Source organism: Colias eurytheme, chromosome 9, assembly GCF_061535395.1.
Source record: "Colias eurytheme isolate Ceu_HAF_F1 chromosome 9, ilColEury1 Martin Lab GWU primary, whole genome shotgun sequence".
Taxonomy (NCBI): domain Eukaryota; kingdom Metazoa; phylum Arthropoda; class Insecta; order Lepidoptera; family Pieridae; genus Colias; species Colias eurytheme.
Genome location: NC_142988.1, coordinates 8,279,913 through 8,295,658, shown reverse-complemented (window position 1 = coordinate 8,295,658; position 15,746 = coordinate 8,279,913). Strand labels below are relative to the sequence as shown.

The 15,746-nt window shown below is 31.7% G+C and overlaps 1 protein-coding gene across 1 annotated transcript; it reads left to right on the top strand.

The window, feature by feature from the left end:
• The first annotated feature begins 247 nt into the window (after positions 1–247).
• Hs3st-A (Heparan sulfate 3-O sulfotransferase-A) lies at positions 248–8,109 on the top strand. Its single transcript, XM_090105107.1, has 7 exons — positions 248–439; positions 791–959; positions 4,049–4,192; positions 4,555–4,770; positions 4,999–5,216; positions 5,390–5,547; positions 5,631–8,109. The coding sequence occupies exons 1-7, from the start codon at positions 333–335 to the stop codon at positions 5,834–5,836; spliced, it is 1,218 nt and encodes a 405-aa protein (XP_089961233.1). The 5' UTR covers positions 248–332; the 3' UTR covers positions 5,837–8,109.
• Positions 8,110–15,746: the final 7,637 nt, after the last annotated feature.

The following is a 15,746-nucleotide window of genomic DNA, read 5'->3' as shown; positions in this document are numbered from 1 at the left end:
CAATAAGTATGAATATTTTAAGAATATTATCACTATAATGATGTATATTCAACGCTTATATAAAATAAATTTAATATTCTTATAAACTTTCTATGGTTTTAAATACAGTTTCCTGGTTAAAATTTTTGATTTTACGCAAAATATTTAGTAAGTACTAAATAACACGCATGTATCTAGTTACTACCTTTACATTTCTTGATTAAAATAAAATACATTCTAAACTAAACAAGAACATTTCAGACATAATTTCAAGAAAGTATAATGAAATGTAGACGCTTGAAGCGTTAGAACCACCACGAGTGAGGATGTAGGGAGGGCACGACACAGAGAGCATGTCAGATGGGATCCCCATGGAGTCCCGTGGGCACCTGAGTCAGGGTGTGCCCAAATTCCGGCCCGAGTACAGGAGCTGCTCGCAGTCGCTGCCACTGGATATTCTGTAAGTATACAATTGTCTATATAGGCATAATATATCTATAACTAAAATTTCTGGATATTTGAAAAGATAAAAGTAAAACACAATTATTCCATATACTAATCCATATTCCTATTATTTACGTAAAGATTGCAATAAGCATTATCTGCGAAACCTTTGCCCTCTGGCCTTTGAACATATAACTCAAATTATTTTGCGACGATCAAGTCCAATAACCAAAATATGTATTCTATTTCAGACATCACTCTCTCAAAACGGTATTCCACAACCATATTACAAACTTTTATAACTTGCTCGCTTGCTAATGTTTTTAGCACAAAATATACATAGATTAACATTTTATTATTATCGTAGATGGTTACCTCGTTCAGCGTTCCGACCAGCAGACGGCGAGCTGGCGGACTGCGTGTTGGTGGTCGGAGTGTCGCGGCCGAAGCTCGCCGCGGCCCTCCTGTCCGTCACGCTGCTGTCGCTCTTCCTGACCTTCCATGTCTTGTATGACAGCGCGCTTTATAGCATACAGGTAAACGATATACAAGTAGTTCTTGTATTGATACAGAGCATGTTTGGTTGCCCGCCGCGGCCCTCCTGCCCAAATAAAGAAATTCCTGTGTTATAGCAAGTTTTCGTACTAATATTTGATAACTTATTTAGCGTTCTTATGATGCAGTTTTATGAACTTTGGTGTTGATTATTTTACCGTAACTGAAGCAATTGATAAGTCAAATTTATAAAATCAAAAATGCACAAATAGGTTTAAAACGATTTTCTGCTGAGTAAAATTATAATAACATTAATTTAGGACCTTCTTCCGTTTTTGGAAATTTCACTAGTAAACATAAATTCGTGGAACCTGTAAATTTGCTTCTAATTAATTGATCTACCTTAGATCTGATCTAAATTATTCATATAGGTATAAGTTTAGTTAATGCCAATTACGGTAATGTATTATACAAGACGATATACATATATTTTGCATAAAGTAGCCTTTTGAATATGATTTACCTGGAGATTGCATTAAACAGATGAAAGGGTCCTTCGGGACGAGCATGCGGATCATATTAACACCCTCCTTGTTTGAGAGAGGATCCTTCCGTAATATCAAACCATGTCAAAGAAATACCTAAACATAGAACATTTACCTTTACTATATACCCCTGTTATATAATAAATGTCAAGAAGTAAGCCCAACTTTCTTCTTAATAAAGTTTTGTTTGGTATCAAGAAATTCAATACTTTTGAGTCAATCATTACCTAATTACATGTTTAAGAGTTTTCACTAAAATGATACACAATATCAAGATATTTCATCTCGTACTTTTTAATTTAAAAAATTAATAAAAGTAAAAAAATACCAGATGTCAAGAATACTATAAAATATAAAGTAATAAGAGTAATTACGCCATAAATTTATGATAAGTCGTAAACCGTAATCTCAGTAAGTACACGAAACAATTTAATAGTCCCATTAACTTTTTCATAATGCAGCCCTTCTGAAGTAATTTAAAAATTTAAATTTATAGGTATGAAACGCTTATAGTTCATGGTATATATTTCAATTTTATAGTATATAATAAGATTTTTATAGGTTTTATTTTTAAGGTGTAATTTACTGCCTAGCTATTCTAACAATTTTGTGTAAAGTATATATAGTGTAAAGTATTATATGAAAGAAAGGGCAAAAGCACTCGAAAGTTGAGTTGTATATTTTCTTGAGTTGAAGGAGCTCGCTTACGACCAAATTAGATGGATAACCTTTTGCATCGGTCCTTACGTTATTACATACATACAACATTTCATATTTTTTCATACCTTATACGCACATATTACGAGCGTTTAAATGCGACTAAAGTTTTGTCAAAAAATCTTCGTTTTGTTTTAATTGTGTTATACCTTCATGTCATTATTCGCTACAAGAGACACGTGCAAAACGAATAGGATAGGCACTTTTAATATAGATTTCACGAATGTCGTTTGCCAAGCCCAAAACCACCACAATGACGTTGGAAAATAATTAAATTCTTGCTATTCAGATAGCATCAGCTCTGACTCACGATATAAAATAAGCTAATCTAATTCGTAATAAAATCTTTTACGGGTTATTTTTGCTTGAAGTCAAAATCAGTGTATGGCAGCCGTATCAGTTTATAGCCTCTTCGTTCAGGCTTCAAGTTAGAGTTGTTTTACGATATGTACGGTAGTAATATAGCGATACAAGAAGTTAGGTAATAAATCTTTGGCTATGCGTACAATCAGATGGAAAGTTTTTATATGGAAATCGTATTTTGTACAATAATAGATATTGCCAATTGTACGCGTTTTAGGTTATTTTTGTAATAGTAAAAAGTCAAAGGCAGGTTTTATACTGCTTTACACTAGTAAGAAAGCTAAATGAGTATTGAATAATTCATATCTTAATAGATCATTTACACGTAAACAAAAGAAACTATTCTATAAAAATAAAGACAAGACTTAAGCATCGAGACATTTAAATTAAAATCAGAAAACTCAGGCAAAAGTTACCCAAGTTGGTAAAAGACAAAACAATAGGACTCAACTCAGTCTCATAATAAAACATCGTTCTATTTGACTTAAATTAATTATTATTTAGCATTGTAATAAAACACAGTCTCCAAGGAACTATGAAAAAGTGTCCTCTTTTTAGAATACACACGTACAATCACCCTTTCAATTATGCCGGTTAATTTTTACAAGGACCCTCAAGTCTCGACACATTTGTGGAGTGCTCGAATAAGTGGTGCAGAAATGTTGCAAGCACAAAGCGGACTCAATCGGAAGAATAATAGAGCTGACCCAGAACCGCAAGGATTTTTATCTCGACACCCTGTCTATTCAACGCTTTGATATTTGAAGAACACATTTCACAGAATGGATTATTTATTTGATTGTAGCATTGATTTGCAATTGTCGTTTTCCTGGATTGAGGATTGAGGTTTACAACTTCGCTAACTACTAGATTAATAAAAATAGGAAAAGTGTATTATCCTGTAATTATCGGCACTTCTGGCTTTTTACATAAGAATTATCTAATTCTTTTAATATGGTACTATTACCAAGAAAATTCTTATCCGATATAGTTAAACGTTGCCAGTATAAACACGTTTAAACGTATGCTTTGCAGACTTATTAGCAAACATGGGCTAATAACAGTATAGTTAGTTCTATATTCACAACTACTTCTAAGATTCTTCGAAGGAAAACTTTCACACAGTTATTAACTAGAAGCTTTTATCCTCGCACGAGTTACAAATAACTTGTTTCCTCTTGGTTAAACTTCCCCAACTTCTGCCGGCAGTAACGCTGAAAAATTAATTTTTAATGCAAAAATTTTACGAACGGTTCTATGGCGTGAGCGGAAAAAATTCTTATTCAAATCGGTTTGGCGCAGACGAGTTTTGAATTTGCTTTTTCATATTATTTTTATTATTATAGAACGAATATAATACAAGCCCGGTACCTTTTATGTTCTTCTATAATGGTCTAAACACTTCTTTATATAATTTACAATGCAAGAAATTATTTGAAAAATGTTTACGAAACTAAATATTTTTAACTAGGGCACTAAGAATTTCTAGCTGTGTATTTCCACAGGCGGCGAGTATAGCGTCAGCTGCCAGCGAGGGTCGTAAGATATTACAAAATCAAGAGGGCAGTCGGACGATAAGCCACCCTATGGCCTTAAGAAAACGGATCAAAACTCCTCGGACGCCACGACCTGCCCGAAGACTACCCCAGGTATCAACTTCTTGACACATATATTTCTAAGCTCATGTCTGGGAATAGCTACTGATATCTATAAGAGAGTACCTGACTTTCTCCCTAATTACGTTGCAAGTTCCGTAAAATATTCCCGAGAAAAATGGTTCTACTTTTAAATAATTGCTTCAAAAGTTCAGTGTTTAAACACAAAATTTGCTAAATTTAAAAATTATGTCTCCTAAAAATTCTAGTACTTTGCTTTAAGGAGTAAATAAACACCGAACGAAACGGTTTAAAAATAACAACTGCAACTCTTTTCGACACCCACTCATTGCGGTTGTCTCCACTTGAGCTAATTACGGAATTTAAATATATTTTTAAATATTTTCCTCGTGCAGGCACTTATCATCGGAGTGCGCAAATGTGGAACCCGCGCTTTGCTCGAGATGTTGTATCTCCACCCAATGGTTCAAAAGGCATCAGGGGAAGTGCATTTCTTCGATCGTGACGAAAACTATGCTCTGGGTCTCGAGTGGTATAGAAGTAAAATGCCTCTTTCATTTAAAGGGCAAATTACAATCGAGAAGAGTCCGAGTTACTTTGTAACACCTGAGGTAAATGTTTTTCAATGTTATTGTTACTTTAAGTTTCGACGTAACGAATTACCAAATCTATATCTTGCTTACGATTATAAGTACTTAAACGATTCCTAAACATTTAAGAATCGATGTAGAGTTTTTAAAAGACAAAGCTCTCCGATTTTATGGAATATGTTTCAAATTAATTACATACGGTCCACGTACCATTATCTAAGGTTTATTTATTCTATACAATATATCTAGGTACCAGAACGTGTCCGAGCTATGAACTCCTCTGTCCGTCTACTGCTGATAGTGCGCGAGCCAGTGACTCGCGCGATCTCCGACTACACGCAGCTACGAAGCCGCGCTACGCCGTCTGCGCCCGCGCTATCGTCTCCCGGCCACCCGCTGTCAGACGCTACCAAACCGTTTGAACATCTTGCTATATCACCGGATGGTTCTATCAATGTTGCATATCGGTAAGTATTTGTTGCTTTATAGCACTTTCTATTTTCCAAGACGATATCACCAACAACCAAACAATATCATTTGGAATCATTCATTTTTGAATAAAAAAATGGTATACTATAGCGTTGAGTTAATTTAACACCTCTTTAATTTTTTTACATAATTAATAATATTTTTATTTTAGGCCGATCGCAATATCTCTCTATCACGCATATTTGCATCGTTGGCTGGAAGTGTTCCCAAGGGAGCAAATCTTGGTGGTTAATGGCGATCAGTTGATTGAAGATCCTGTCCCGCAACTTCGTCGCATCGAGAAGTTTCTCGGTCTCGAACATAAAATTGGTAAATATGCCTTCAATCACTGCTTAGCTTCTAAAAGTATGCGTTGAAGTACCCAATTAATATGTTACGATGTTGTACAACAGGCAGGAAGAACTTCTACTTCAACGAAACAAAGGGATTTTATTGCTTACGCAACGATACGACGGATAAGTGCCTGCGGGAAACTAAAGGTCGGAAGCACCCCAGAGTGGATCCTGCAGTTGTAACGAAACTGCGCAAATTCTTCGTACAACACAATCAAAGGTTTTATGATCTCGTGGGCGAAGACCTCGGCTGGCCGGAGGATTAAGCCGACGAGCCCAATTATTATAAGAACGTCAAAAAGTCGTTGTGATGATACATATCAATGTAATTCTTACATATCAAAATAAACATATCACTAGTCAATAAGAATTTTTAAAAATGTTTATGTATACATTTTAGCATATTGTAGTCTAAGCAATTTTAAAATATTGTAATATTTTATTTATACACAAAATTAAAATATTTATTTTATTTACAAAACCGTTACTATTGTTGGCTGTTTATATAGTTTCATTGTTTTGTTGATTTCGTAAGTATGTATATCGTATTTTATAATTGTTCTGGATTAGTAGTTTCGGTGTGGGAACAAAAATTTAAGGATCAAGTAAAAGATGACCTTTTTTGAATGCTTAAGTTCTTTTAGTGTTTTATACCGACTTATTAATAGGATTATAATACAGGCAATTTATAGTGTACTGATTTGATAAACCGTACCCATTGAAACCCTGAGCAATATATTTTTATATATTATAATTAAGTATTGTGTGCGATCCTTATACAACGTTTATTAGATTTACAGATATGAATTTACATGTTTGTGATGATTTTCTTTTAGAATTGATTAATTTAATAGTACTTAAGTAATTATAGCTTAGACCTACCTAATGATGATAATTCGTAAAAATGTGTGTACATTTCGCTTTCTCTTTAGATGTTGTAATTTCTGGTCGTGCAATGTGTCTTAATGTGATTTATTTATTAGTGTATGTGGTTTCCTACAGTCTTAAAAGTTTGTCCAAATTCTATCAGGTCATAGGAGTTTTTACGGTAGCTATTTATAATGTTGTTGAGATCTTTGATTACGAGAATCTAGGGTTATTTCCAAAATATCTATGTGTCTATATACTGTTTTTTCGATGCTAACATACTTCATAGGATTTATTGGCGTGTGAATGTATTATGAATCACGCTATAGCATACAAAACAGTACACGCTGATTTTATTAAATATATTTTTAAAAATAAAATGGATAATTCGACGCGGGTTTTAGAGTATTTCTATTTAAGTGTAACGTCCAAGACTGAAGAGTTAGTTAAGTCTAAGTAATGCCTATTTAGCATAAAATGTCCATAGGTAATTTGCGAGAAGCAGGAAGAAGGAGGTATATCAGAGGGCATCTCGACACCGGACTCTAGACACGTAAGACCAAAAAGCACTCGAATTTCGAAAGCAGATATATTTCATTTTAGAAAATACGCTTGCAATCCAAACTTCACGATCAACGAATATTTGTATAATTTTAATCCTTTAGATCAAAACATAATGTAAGCACGCACGAAAGATACGATACATTGTGATTCAAATGTTTTTGATAGTTATAGTTAGTGAATAAAAATTATCAAAGATGACGACAGTCTACGTGGATAGGTACATTTTGCTGAAACTATGGCAGAAACTCTACTAACATTAATTACTGGTAATAAATCAAAACATAACTGCCTTGAAATTCAACTTTTGATCATGTTACTTAAGCAAGTTTCTTTAAACTATATATTTTATTTATATTATCTTTTACAATAAAATGTCAAATATAAAGAATTTTTACCTTTATCAAGACCACGATGTATTAAGGCAGCTTATTAAGGTAAGGGACTGGCTCTCTTAACACAGGCTATGCCTAGCAAGAGAGCCAGAGCCTCATATTCAATATTGTACAATCAAAAGGTGAAATAAAGATTTATTTTATTTTTTAAAGATCTTGAAATATAAAAATAATTACATCCATTCATCGAAACCTATAAAACTACATAATATAGAAAATACTAAGAAAGATACAGACAGCACTTATGTAAATAATGTAAAGCACCATTTATAAATTATTACAAAATAAATTAAATCGGTAATTCAGTATTAGTAATTTATACACAATATAAATTATATATACAAAATTTTACTAACTTATGTCTTATTATATCAGTATACGAAGAAGACAAAAGGAACAAAAAATATTTGTTTCCAAGCATTTTCCAAGCTATATTTTCACCAGAGTTTCAGCAAAATGTATTTATACAAGAATATCAAGCATATCAATACTTGAATTTGGTTAAGTTTGTAGATTAAATTAAAATTTCTTTATCATGTTATATTATTTAAGTATAAAAAAGTTAACTTGGGTTAAGCTCTAATTCACTAGTTATTGATAGATATAATTTTAATCACTGTTAAATGTTGTGCACGTTCATATAATATTATGTAGTTAAATCTTATTAGGGCAATAATTTTGTACTTAGTTACGAATCGTTTCAATTCTTTTGTATGTCATCCTATTATAATAATTAGATATTAGTAAATTTTATTTAATTCATTGTTATTTATTTAAATATTTTAATTCTATTTATATAAAACTAAAACCATTTTTCCAAGTATTTCTAACCTTGTAAATATCTTCTAAATTTCTTTAAATAAGTTAATTGTACGTCTTCAATAAATATAAATAAAAATTACAATTTGTTTCATTTACTTTAACAATAATAATACTAAATAATAACTACATTCATGGTCGCAATTAAAATTACTATGGTTAACAAAAAGCATTCCGATTGAACTGATTGCATTCCAATTGATCGTAATTATTTCATTTATTGAACAATTAAACAAATACTTACAATAAATACTCAAACATGTAAGCTAACTTACACATATGTTTAACAAATAAATTTAACCATTTAGTCGTAACATAAATCTTACTTGACCTGAAATATCAAACCCAGCATCAATCAAGATGACTTCAACCTATGGTGCAAAATAAGTCTTAGAGTTGTGAGGTTATGAGAAACGACTTGTACCTCTAGAGGATAGCTCTTATGACCTACGGGTTACGTCTAACGTTGCATTTTCAGTGGGAACTTTGTAAATCTTTGAACCGAACTATTTAGGCCAAGGCTGAATGCATTGCGATTCAATTCTCAAAATAACTCATACGTCTGTTAACGTCTATTATGCAGGAGCAACAGACATTGAATGGATTTTTCCTTTAAAACGTTCGTATTAACGATTTGATGTCAAACTGAGGTTCTAGGACTGCAGTCGGAATTGATTATCCTCTGTAGTGGAAAATTTAATATTCATGAATTTTATACGATGGTTTCAAACATTGTATTTTAGATTCAAAATAAAACGAGGTATTTTCAAGTACAAATACAATTAACTATATAATATTTACAATTCCCTATACAATTTTCTCTTCTTTATTTATTCTCATCAGGAAATAATTAAAATCAAAGATGAAATATACTGATTACTCAAAGCCATGGATTTTAATGAGTTCAATTAATTATGTTTAATTAATGGAAATTATTCACAGTTAAGCAGGTCCTGTAATTATTATATTCACAAACGTACGACTGTAGGTATAATTATTTTGTTATTAAAAAAATTGATTGAACTTAATAATAAAATAATATGCTTCTATCGTAAGGTAAGTGAAGTTTATCAATACAAATTGCTTTTGACCATTCTTAATAGTAGTGCAATCAGTTTGTTGAGGGCTATTTCAAGTGTTTATATAAAAAAAAATTGTCTGTTTTATCTGTAAGTCTGTTTGTCTGCATGTACGGGATAAACACAAAGAGTACTGCATGGATTTACTTCAAATTTGGTACGGTAGCTTGTGACAAGAGAAAGGACATAGGATAGATTATTTCCCAGAAATCCCACGGGAACGGGAACAATGCGGGTTTTTCTTTGAATACGCGGGCGAAGCCGCTGGTGGTAAGCTAGTTTTAAATAATATGCTTCGTTTCACTACAATAAACGTTAAAAATGAACACTTCCCTCAATACTAATAAAACATAGTTAGATACTTTAAAAATATTTAAATTCAATTTGACAACCGTTACGCTAAACGATCACGGAGATAATAATATAAATCACAAGAGACAAGATAAACCGACCATTATGCGCTGCCAGAACGTCCGCAATGTACATTGTACACATACAATATTCATAATTCTCTACCACCTAATGAGACAATGTATGCGAGTTTACCTTCGTTCTGAATCAAAGCAGTTTCTCTTATTCATGTGATGATTTAATTTACTGCTCGAGTTACACGTTTTAACTGTGTGTGTGTTATTGTGATTTCTAAATAGCACTCTTACTTCCTTAGTACGTAAAAGATGCCTCTGTTGTACCTAATCTCTATATAAATAATGAATCCCTAGCGGGGCGGACCGCAAGTATTGCAATGCATATAATATATAGTACTAGCAATGGTGCGAATATTTTCTTTAAGTAAATTTGCTAAGCTGAAATCAAGCTGGATAAAAAGAGACTGCATTTATATTTGTAGGCTTAAAAGTTTAAAGGTTATTATATGTAAGCAAGACTGTTTGGTTGGTTTTCGATTTTATTTTTAGTTCAATTTCAGTGTAGCATTTCATAATGTAGCATGCTATAGAAAAGTTGTGGTTATGATCCATCCAAGTTCTAATGTGAGGTAACTTTAAAGAAGTTTGACAAAGACGTATAAGGCAACTAGTAAATTATACTAAGATCATATTTTTAAGTATTAAAAAGCATTTAGTATGATGTATGTGTGAACCTGATATCAATATGCATAATTTAGTAGAGCATAGAGTAAAATAAACAAATTTATTTTCAAATAGGGGGGACGTGTTCAGGGGGGGGGTCTCGTAAAACGTTACGATGCATTACTGTGTACTGTAACGCTCCTAGACTAGGTATTATTTTATTTTCTAATTTTAATAATCTCTTTGAATGATATTATGAGATGATAAATTAGCTTAAAATAAATGAAATTCGTTAATTAATTACATTGAATACATATGAGATAAATAAAATATGGTTTCATGAAGTCTATTTGTCATAATATAAGAAAATCGACCGGTTCGTGCTTAAGCACCTACTGTAAACTTATTTAGATCTATCTTCTAAGTTTAAGTACAGTCGTTACTAAGCTCACAGAACTTTTATAAGTATCAACATAGAACACATAAGCAAACCTTTAATTTATACGAACACATGTTTTAGTTTAAAATATACAGTAGCCGTTCACGGCTGCACCATACGGGAAAAAATGGTAACAAAATTATTCTATAAACTACATATGTATTATAAAATGTTAACTTTAACATTCGATATTTTAGTCTGATTTCGTCATGTGTGGTGAATTTATACATCTATACTAATATTATAAAGCCGAAGAGTTTGTTTGTTTGAATGCGCTAATATCAGGAACTACTGATCCGATTTCCGAAATTCTTTTGGTGTCCTATAGCCCATTTATCGTGGAAGGCTATAGGCTATATATATTATCACATACTAAGACCGATAGGAGCGGAGCAATGCGGGTAAAACCGCGAGGTACAGCTAGTTACCTATATCTGACGATGACACAGTAGAAAATTCAAGCATGCCTATGCAACAATAGATTCATAAATCAACGTATTTTTGCAAAAAAGATGTTTCAGTACGATTTTTGTTAAAAGAATGCTAAATGTAAACGACTACTTCAGTCGTACATAAATTGAAAAAAGTACTGCACTCGGAAGGTAAAAAAACTTGCACGTGAACTTTTTTGTTACATGTTGCACGCAACTCATTAGGGACACAAATGTATATATGTCATGGACAAACAGATTAATTACATTATTTAAATTGTCCAAAATGACAGGCCAATAATGTATTATTTTAAATTAAGGACCGATGTTAGCGCAGTGGGATCCATGGGAAATGAGATCGATTTTAATCAGTTGTGAAATAATTGCAAAATATATTATTAAACTTGGAATTTATATTTGTTGTTTTTTTTAATTATACCAACTTTAATAACAGACGGTAAAGTACAACATAAAAATAAAAAAAACAATCGCAAGGTTACCTAACGTTGCAATTGCTATGGGCGGCGGTGATCACCTTCATCAGTACACCGCCCGCTCCTTTGTCGGTTTTTGTATAAAAAAAAAAAATACACACTAACATTCCTTATTTTACTTAAAAAGATAATAAATGATTGCTAAAAATTAAGAACAAAGAATAGCGTCTTTGCTTTGGATAATAATAATCCCGGGCACGAGCCGAACGAGGTCACCGCATTGCCAGGATAGCCTTATCTGCAACTATATCTAGGACATTCATAAATGATGCAAACTTGACCCATGAACATGGTATGGGTTACTATCATAATATGATGGAAATGCCATCAAGAATATAAGCCTATTTACTACATATCACTTATTTTGTTTACGTGTGTATGGGTACCGTTCCTAATGTTGTTTGTTTGTGTGTGTAGTGTGTACGTTACTGTGGTGTTACTTATCACCATATATTTTGATGGAGTAATACTTTATATACGAAACTCAGTTACCTCTAACTAATAAACGTAAAAAAAATAACTCTTTATTACAAAAGCTTGCAACTTTATTTTACGAAAATTACCATACTGCAGTAAAAACAATTGTATATTGTTATAGCTCTATGCACTTAACAATTTTTAGGTATTATATAACATACTTTGGCGATAAGTGGAAGTGATTTACGGCACTACACAACGGCACAATAATTACCGTACAATAGCTGGTATAGAGTTCCGCAATCCGCACAATGACTAAGGGAATTTTAAATCTATATTGAAACTCCATTTAGGTTATTTATCAATCTATGTGTCCCATTAGTGAGTGTAATATTTAATTATTTATGAATCACGTGTGAGACTATAAAACGAACTTAAAGAAACGGATAAAAATATATCAAAATTTCAACTAGGTACATTTTTACTTTTAGCGTTCAATACTGTTAGTGTATTATTTCATGGAATAACTATCACATTTCATTTTTCCTTTAAAAATACCAGATATGATTTTATAAAAAATACAAAAATAAATAGAATTTTAATAGGAAATAAAAGAAAAGCTCGGCTATTGGAAAGGAAAAAAGTACCAGCTCAAATTGCTTTTTATTTTGTTTAATTATTGCTCTAGATTTTTTCGTTCTCAGATAGTTATTCTCATTATGGTTGTACATACGTAAATTAAATATTGCTGCTCGAAATATTTATTTAAGTATTATAATATATATACGTAGATAAATCATACATAATAAGTCAAGCTTTAATGATACATATTCGTAAGAGGGATTTCATACTATAGTTTCTTTTATATATTCAAGAAACTGATGAAATTTGAAGTAAGTATAGAGAGTAAATATTAAATTAGGCAGTAGAAGTCTTAGTATTAATTTACGTTAAAAGTACAAATTTGTCATAATATAACTCAATGAAATAATATTTAATTCGCTATATAACAAAAGATACAATGAGTTAAACTTGACGACAAATAAGAAAGGACAAACAGTTGGTGTTTATCTTGATTAAATAAAGCTAATAAACTTACTTAATCTTGTAACAACTGCGAGCAATCCTAATTAAAATGGCGTCTCATAATTAATTCAGAGATTTGACAAAATACATTTTATTCCCTTGTGTTAGTTGCTTATTGTTCCATATTTATTATGAACTAATATTAAAATTATGTATTAATGAAATGTCCAAGATTGTATGTTTGGTAGAGTTATATCTGGAAATGCTCGTATCCTAAACATAGTTTCTATGATCAATAATTGTTTTATATTCAGTGCTAGAGAATGCAATAATAATCACACACGTATACACTATACAGATATTGTAGCATGGAAAATCTAGACCAATTGCGCGAATAGAAAAGGGAACACTGCATCTTTACGAGTTATAAATGTAAAGTGGCAGCCGACAGTTTAATTACGACAGGACGAATGTCGTAGTTCAGTTCCAACTGCTGACTCCCGATAGAATTACATTGTCCGTAAAACGACAGGGGCTATAAAAAACAAATATCTTATTTACATCTCTTCTATCGACTGCTGAAGTAACATCATTATTGATGTGTTGAAAATCCTGAGTTAGTGTTAAAATTTTCATATATGCTCTAGTCATATGAATTGTGAAGCTTCATAGCCGCATTTGGAATAATAATGTACATATAATAATACTATTCGTAAAAGAAAAATTCATAAGTCTTTAGACAAAATAATCTTCTTTAAAAGTCATAATTAAATCACAGACAGAACTTTTACTCTGAAATGTTCAGTAGAATAGAAATTCAAAGTTTTCTTAAGTTTTCCATCTTTAATCTTTTTCTTACTTTCCTCATTCCTTGTTACATCGAGCGGAAATTTAAAAAAAATATTCATGTAGATTTTATTCAAAATTATTTTATGAAATTTTATGAGTGGTCGTTTTTTACAAGCGCTTTGAAATAATGTTTAGCGTCACCTCTAAGGGAAAGAAATACAAACCAGAATAAAGGCTTGTGAATTTAAATTTTTCTTTATCTATTCGGTAAAACAGTTTATATCACTGTGAGAAAGAGAAAAAAAATTGAGTTGGCAACGAAGTTTCATTCGCAAATACGATAAAACATTACAGTAAGTATTAGAATAAAGCGTCCATATTATAGTGTCACATCGTCTAGACTCTATACACTGTACCTACAATCACATGGTTGTATTACACTTTTAAGTTTTGCTAAAATTAACCTCACTCCAATTAAGCTGCGGTAAATTTTAAGGTAAAATAAAACGTAGAATGTAAACCAATACTTTTGGCTTAACGCCAAAGGCTAATAATGAAATATTATACCTACTTGTTGATTTCTTATCATTTTTCGGATAAATAAGAAGAGTTGAATACTAGTTGCATTTTAAATACTGATGAAACAAGAAACAGAAGCATTTAAATATTGGATTTTTCAGATGTTTATATACCCACTCAATTAGGTTGAAAATGGACATATTGAACATATCTATTTATGTATTTTGTCGTGGTTTTACCATTTGTAACCCAGAAAAGATGAAGCTTTCTAATAGTAAAAATATACTGATCGTAATCGATCAAGTAGATTTTGAAACACAGCAAATAAATAATCTAATTTCCTCTTTATAATGTTAGTAAATAGGTTTGAGACAACTAGTAGACTCGCGGTATTCCGACAATCGTTTTGCAGAGCAGTGTCTGAGTATCGAATTTGTCGGATTGTAGAGATTCGAGTAGAGCACACTAGCGATGGCACGTTTGTACAGTTGTACACTGTTAAATCATGCATGATCGAGACGAAAATTGTCAAAAAATAGGTATTCAGTAATTATACACATGTCGGATTACTTACCCAAAATTCAACATGCAAGCGGCGTAAATAATCCATTGTTAAATTTCGATAAGGTGACTAATGATCACAAATCAAGTGAGTTATAGCTAAGCGTTAGTTTTACATTAGTTAGGTCTAGTAATCAATTCCAACGTCAGTCACGGGAATAAATAGTATCCAATCAATTTTGTTAATTTAACTGTTGCACAACTTTAGCGGCCGCAGCGCTGCGGTTTTGTACCGATGACGTTAATTAAATTTTGACAAATTATTTTTAACTAACCTCCTTTGATAGAGGTGAAATCACAGGTGAAATATTATGTGCGCTGTGTGCGCTCGTGTATAATGATTGATTTTTGGCAGTAATGCATCTTTTGCATTTATAATTGTTTCGTAGAGTAGACGCTTATGAGTTTGATCTAATGTGAAATAACGTCTTTGTGCGCTCCTACGCTTTATACTGCGAAATATTAATTTAATTAATCAGCAGTTAAATTAACAGGCTCGTTAAGATTATTACGTAATCATGAAGCAGTACCATTATTACGAGCCTGAATTTTGGTTGGTCCAGTTTATGTACATGCAATATAATATGTCGCTATATTTATTACTAAAAACTATATCCGAAATCCTACATAGTAATTAATATTTTCTTACAATAAATTGTTTTATTATAGCTTATTAGGAAATAATTACATCAATACTACTAAAAAGCTCTCAGGAGTCATGTTTCAACAATTTTATTTTAAGATAAAT

What these genes read in the sequence shown, in the direction of transcription:
- Hs3st-A (XM_090105107.1), top strand. Translation starts at nt 333, where the DNA reads ATGTCAGATGGGATCCCCATGGAGTCCCGTGGGCACCTGAGTCAGGGT. An exon ending in CTGCCCGAAGACTACCCCAG is followed by an intron (nt 4,193 to 4,554) that starts GTATCAACTTCT and finishes TTCCTCGTGCAG; the next exon opens with GCACTTATCATCGGAGTGCG. An exon ending in CGGTCTCGAACATAAAATTG is followed by an intron (nt 5,548 to 5,630) that starts GTAAATATGCCT and finishes GTTGTACAACAG; the next exon opens with GCAGGAAGAACTTCTACTTC.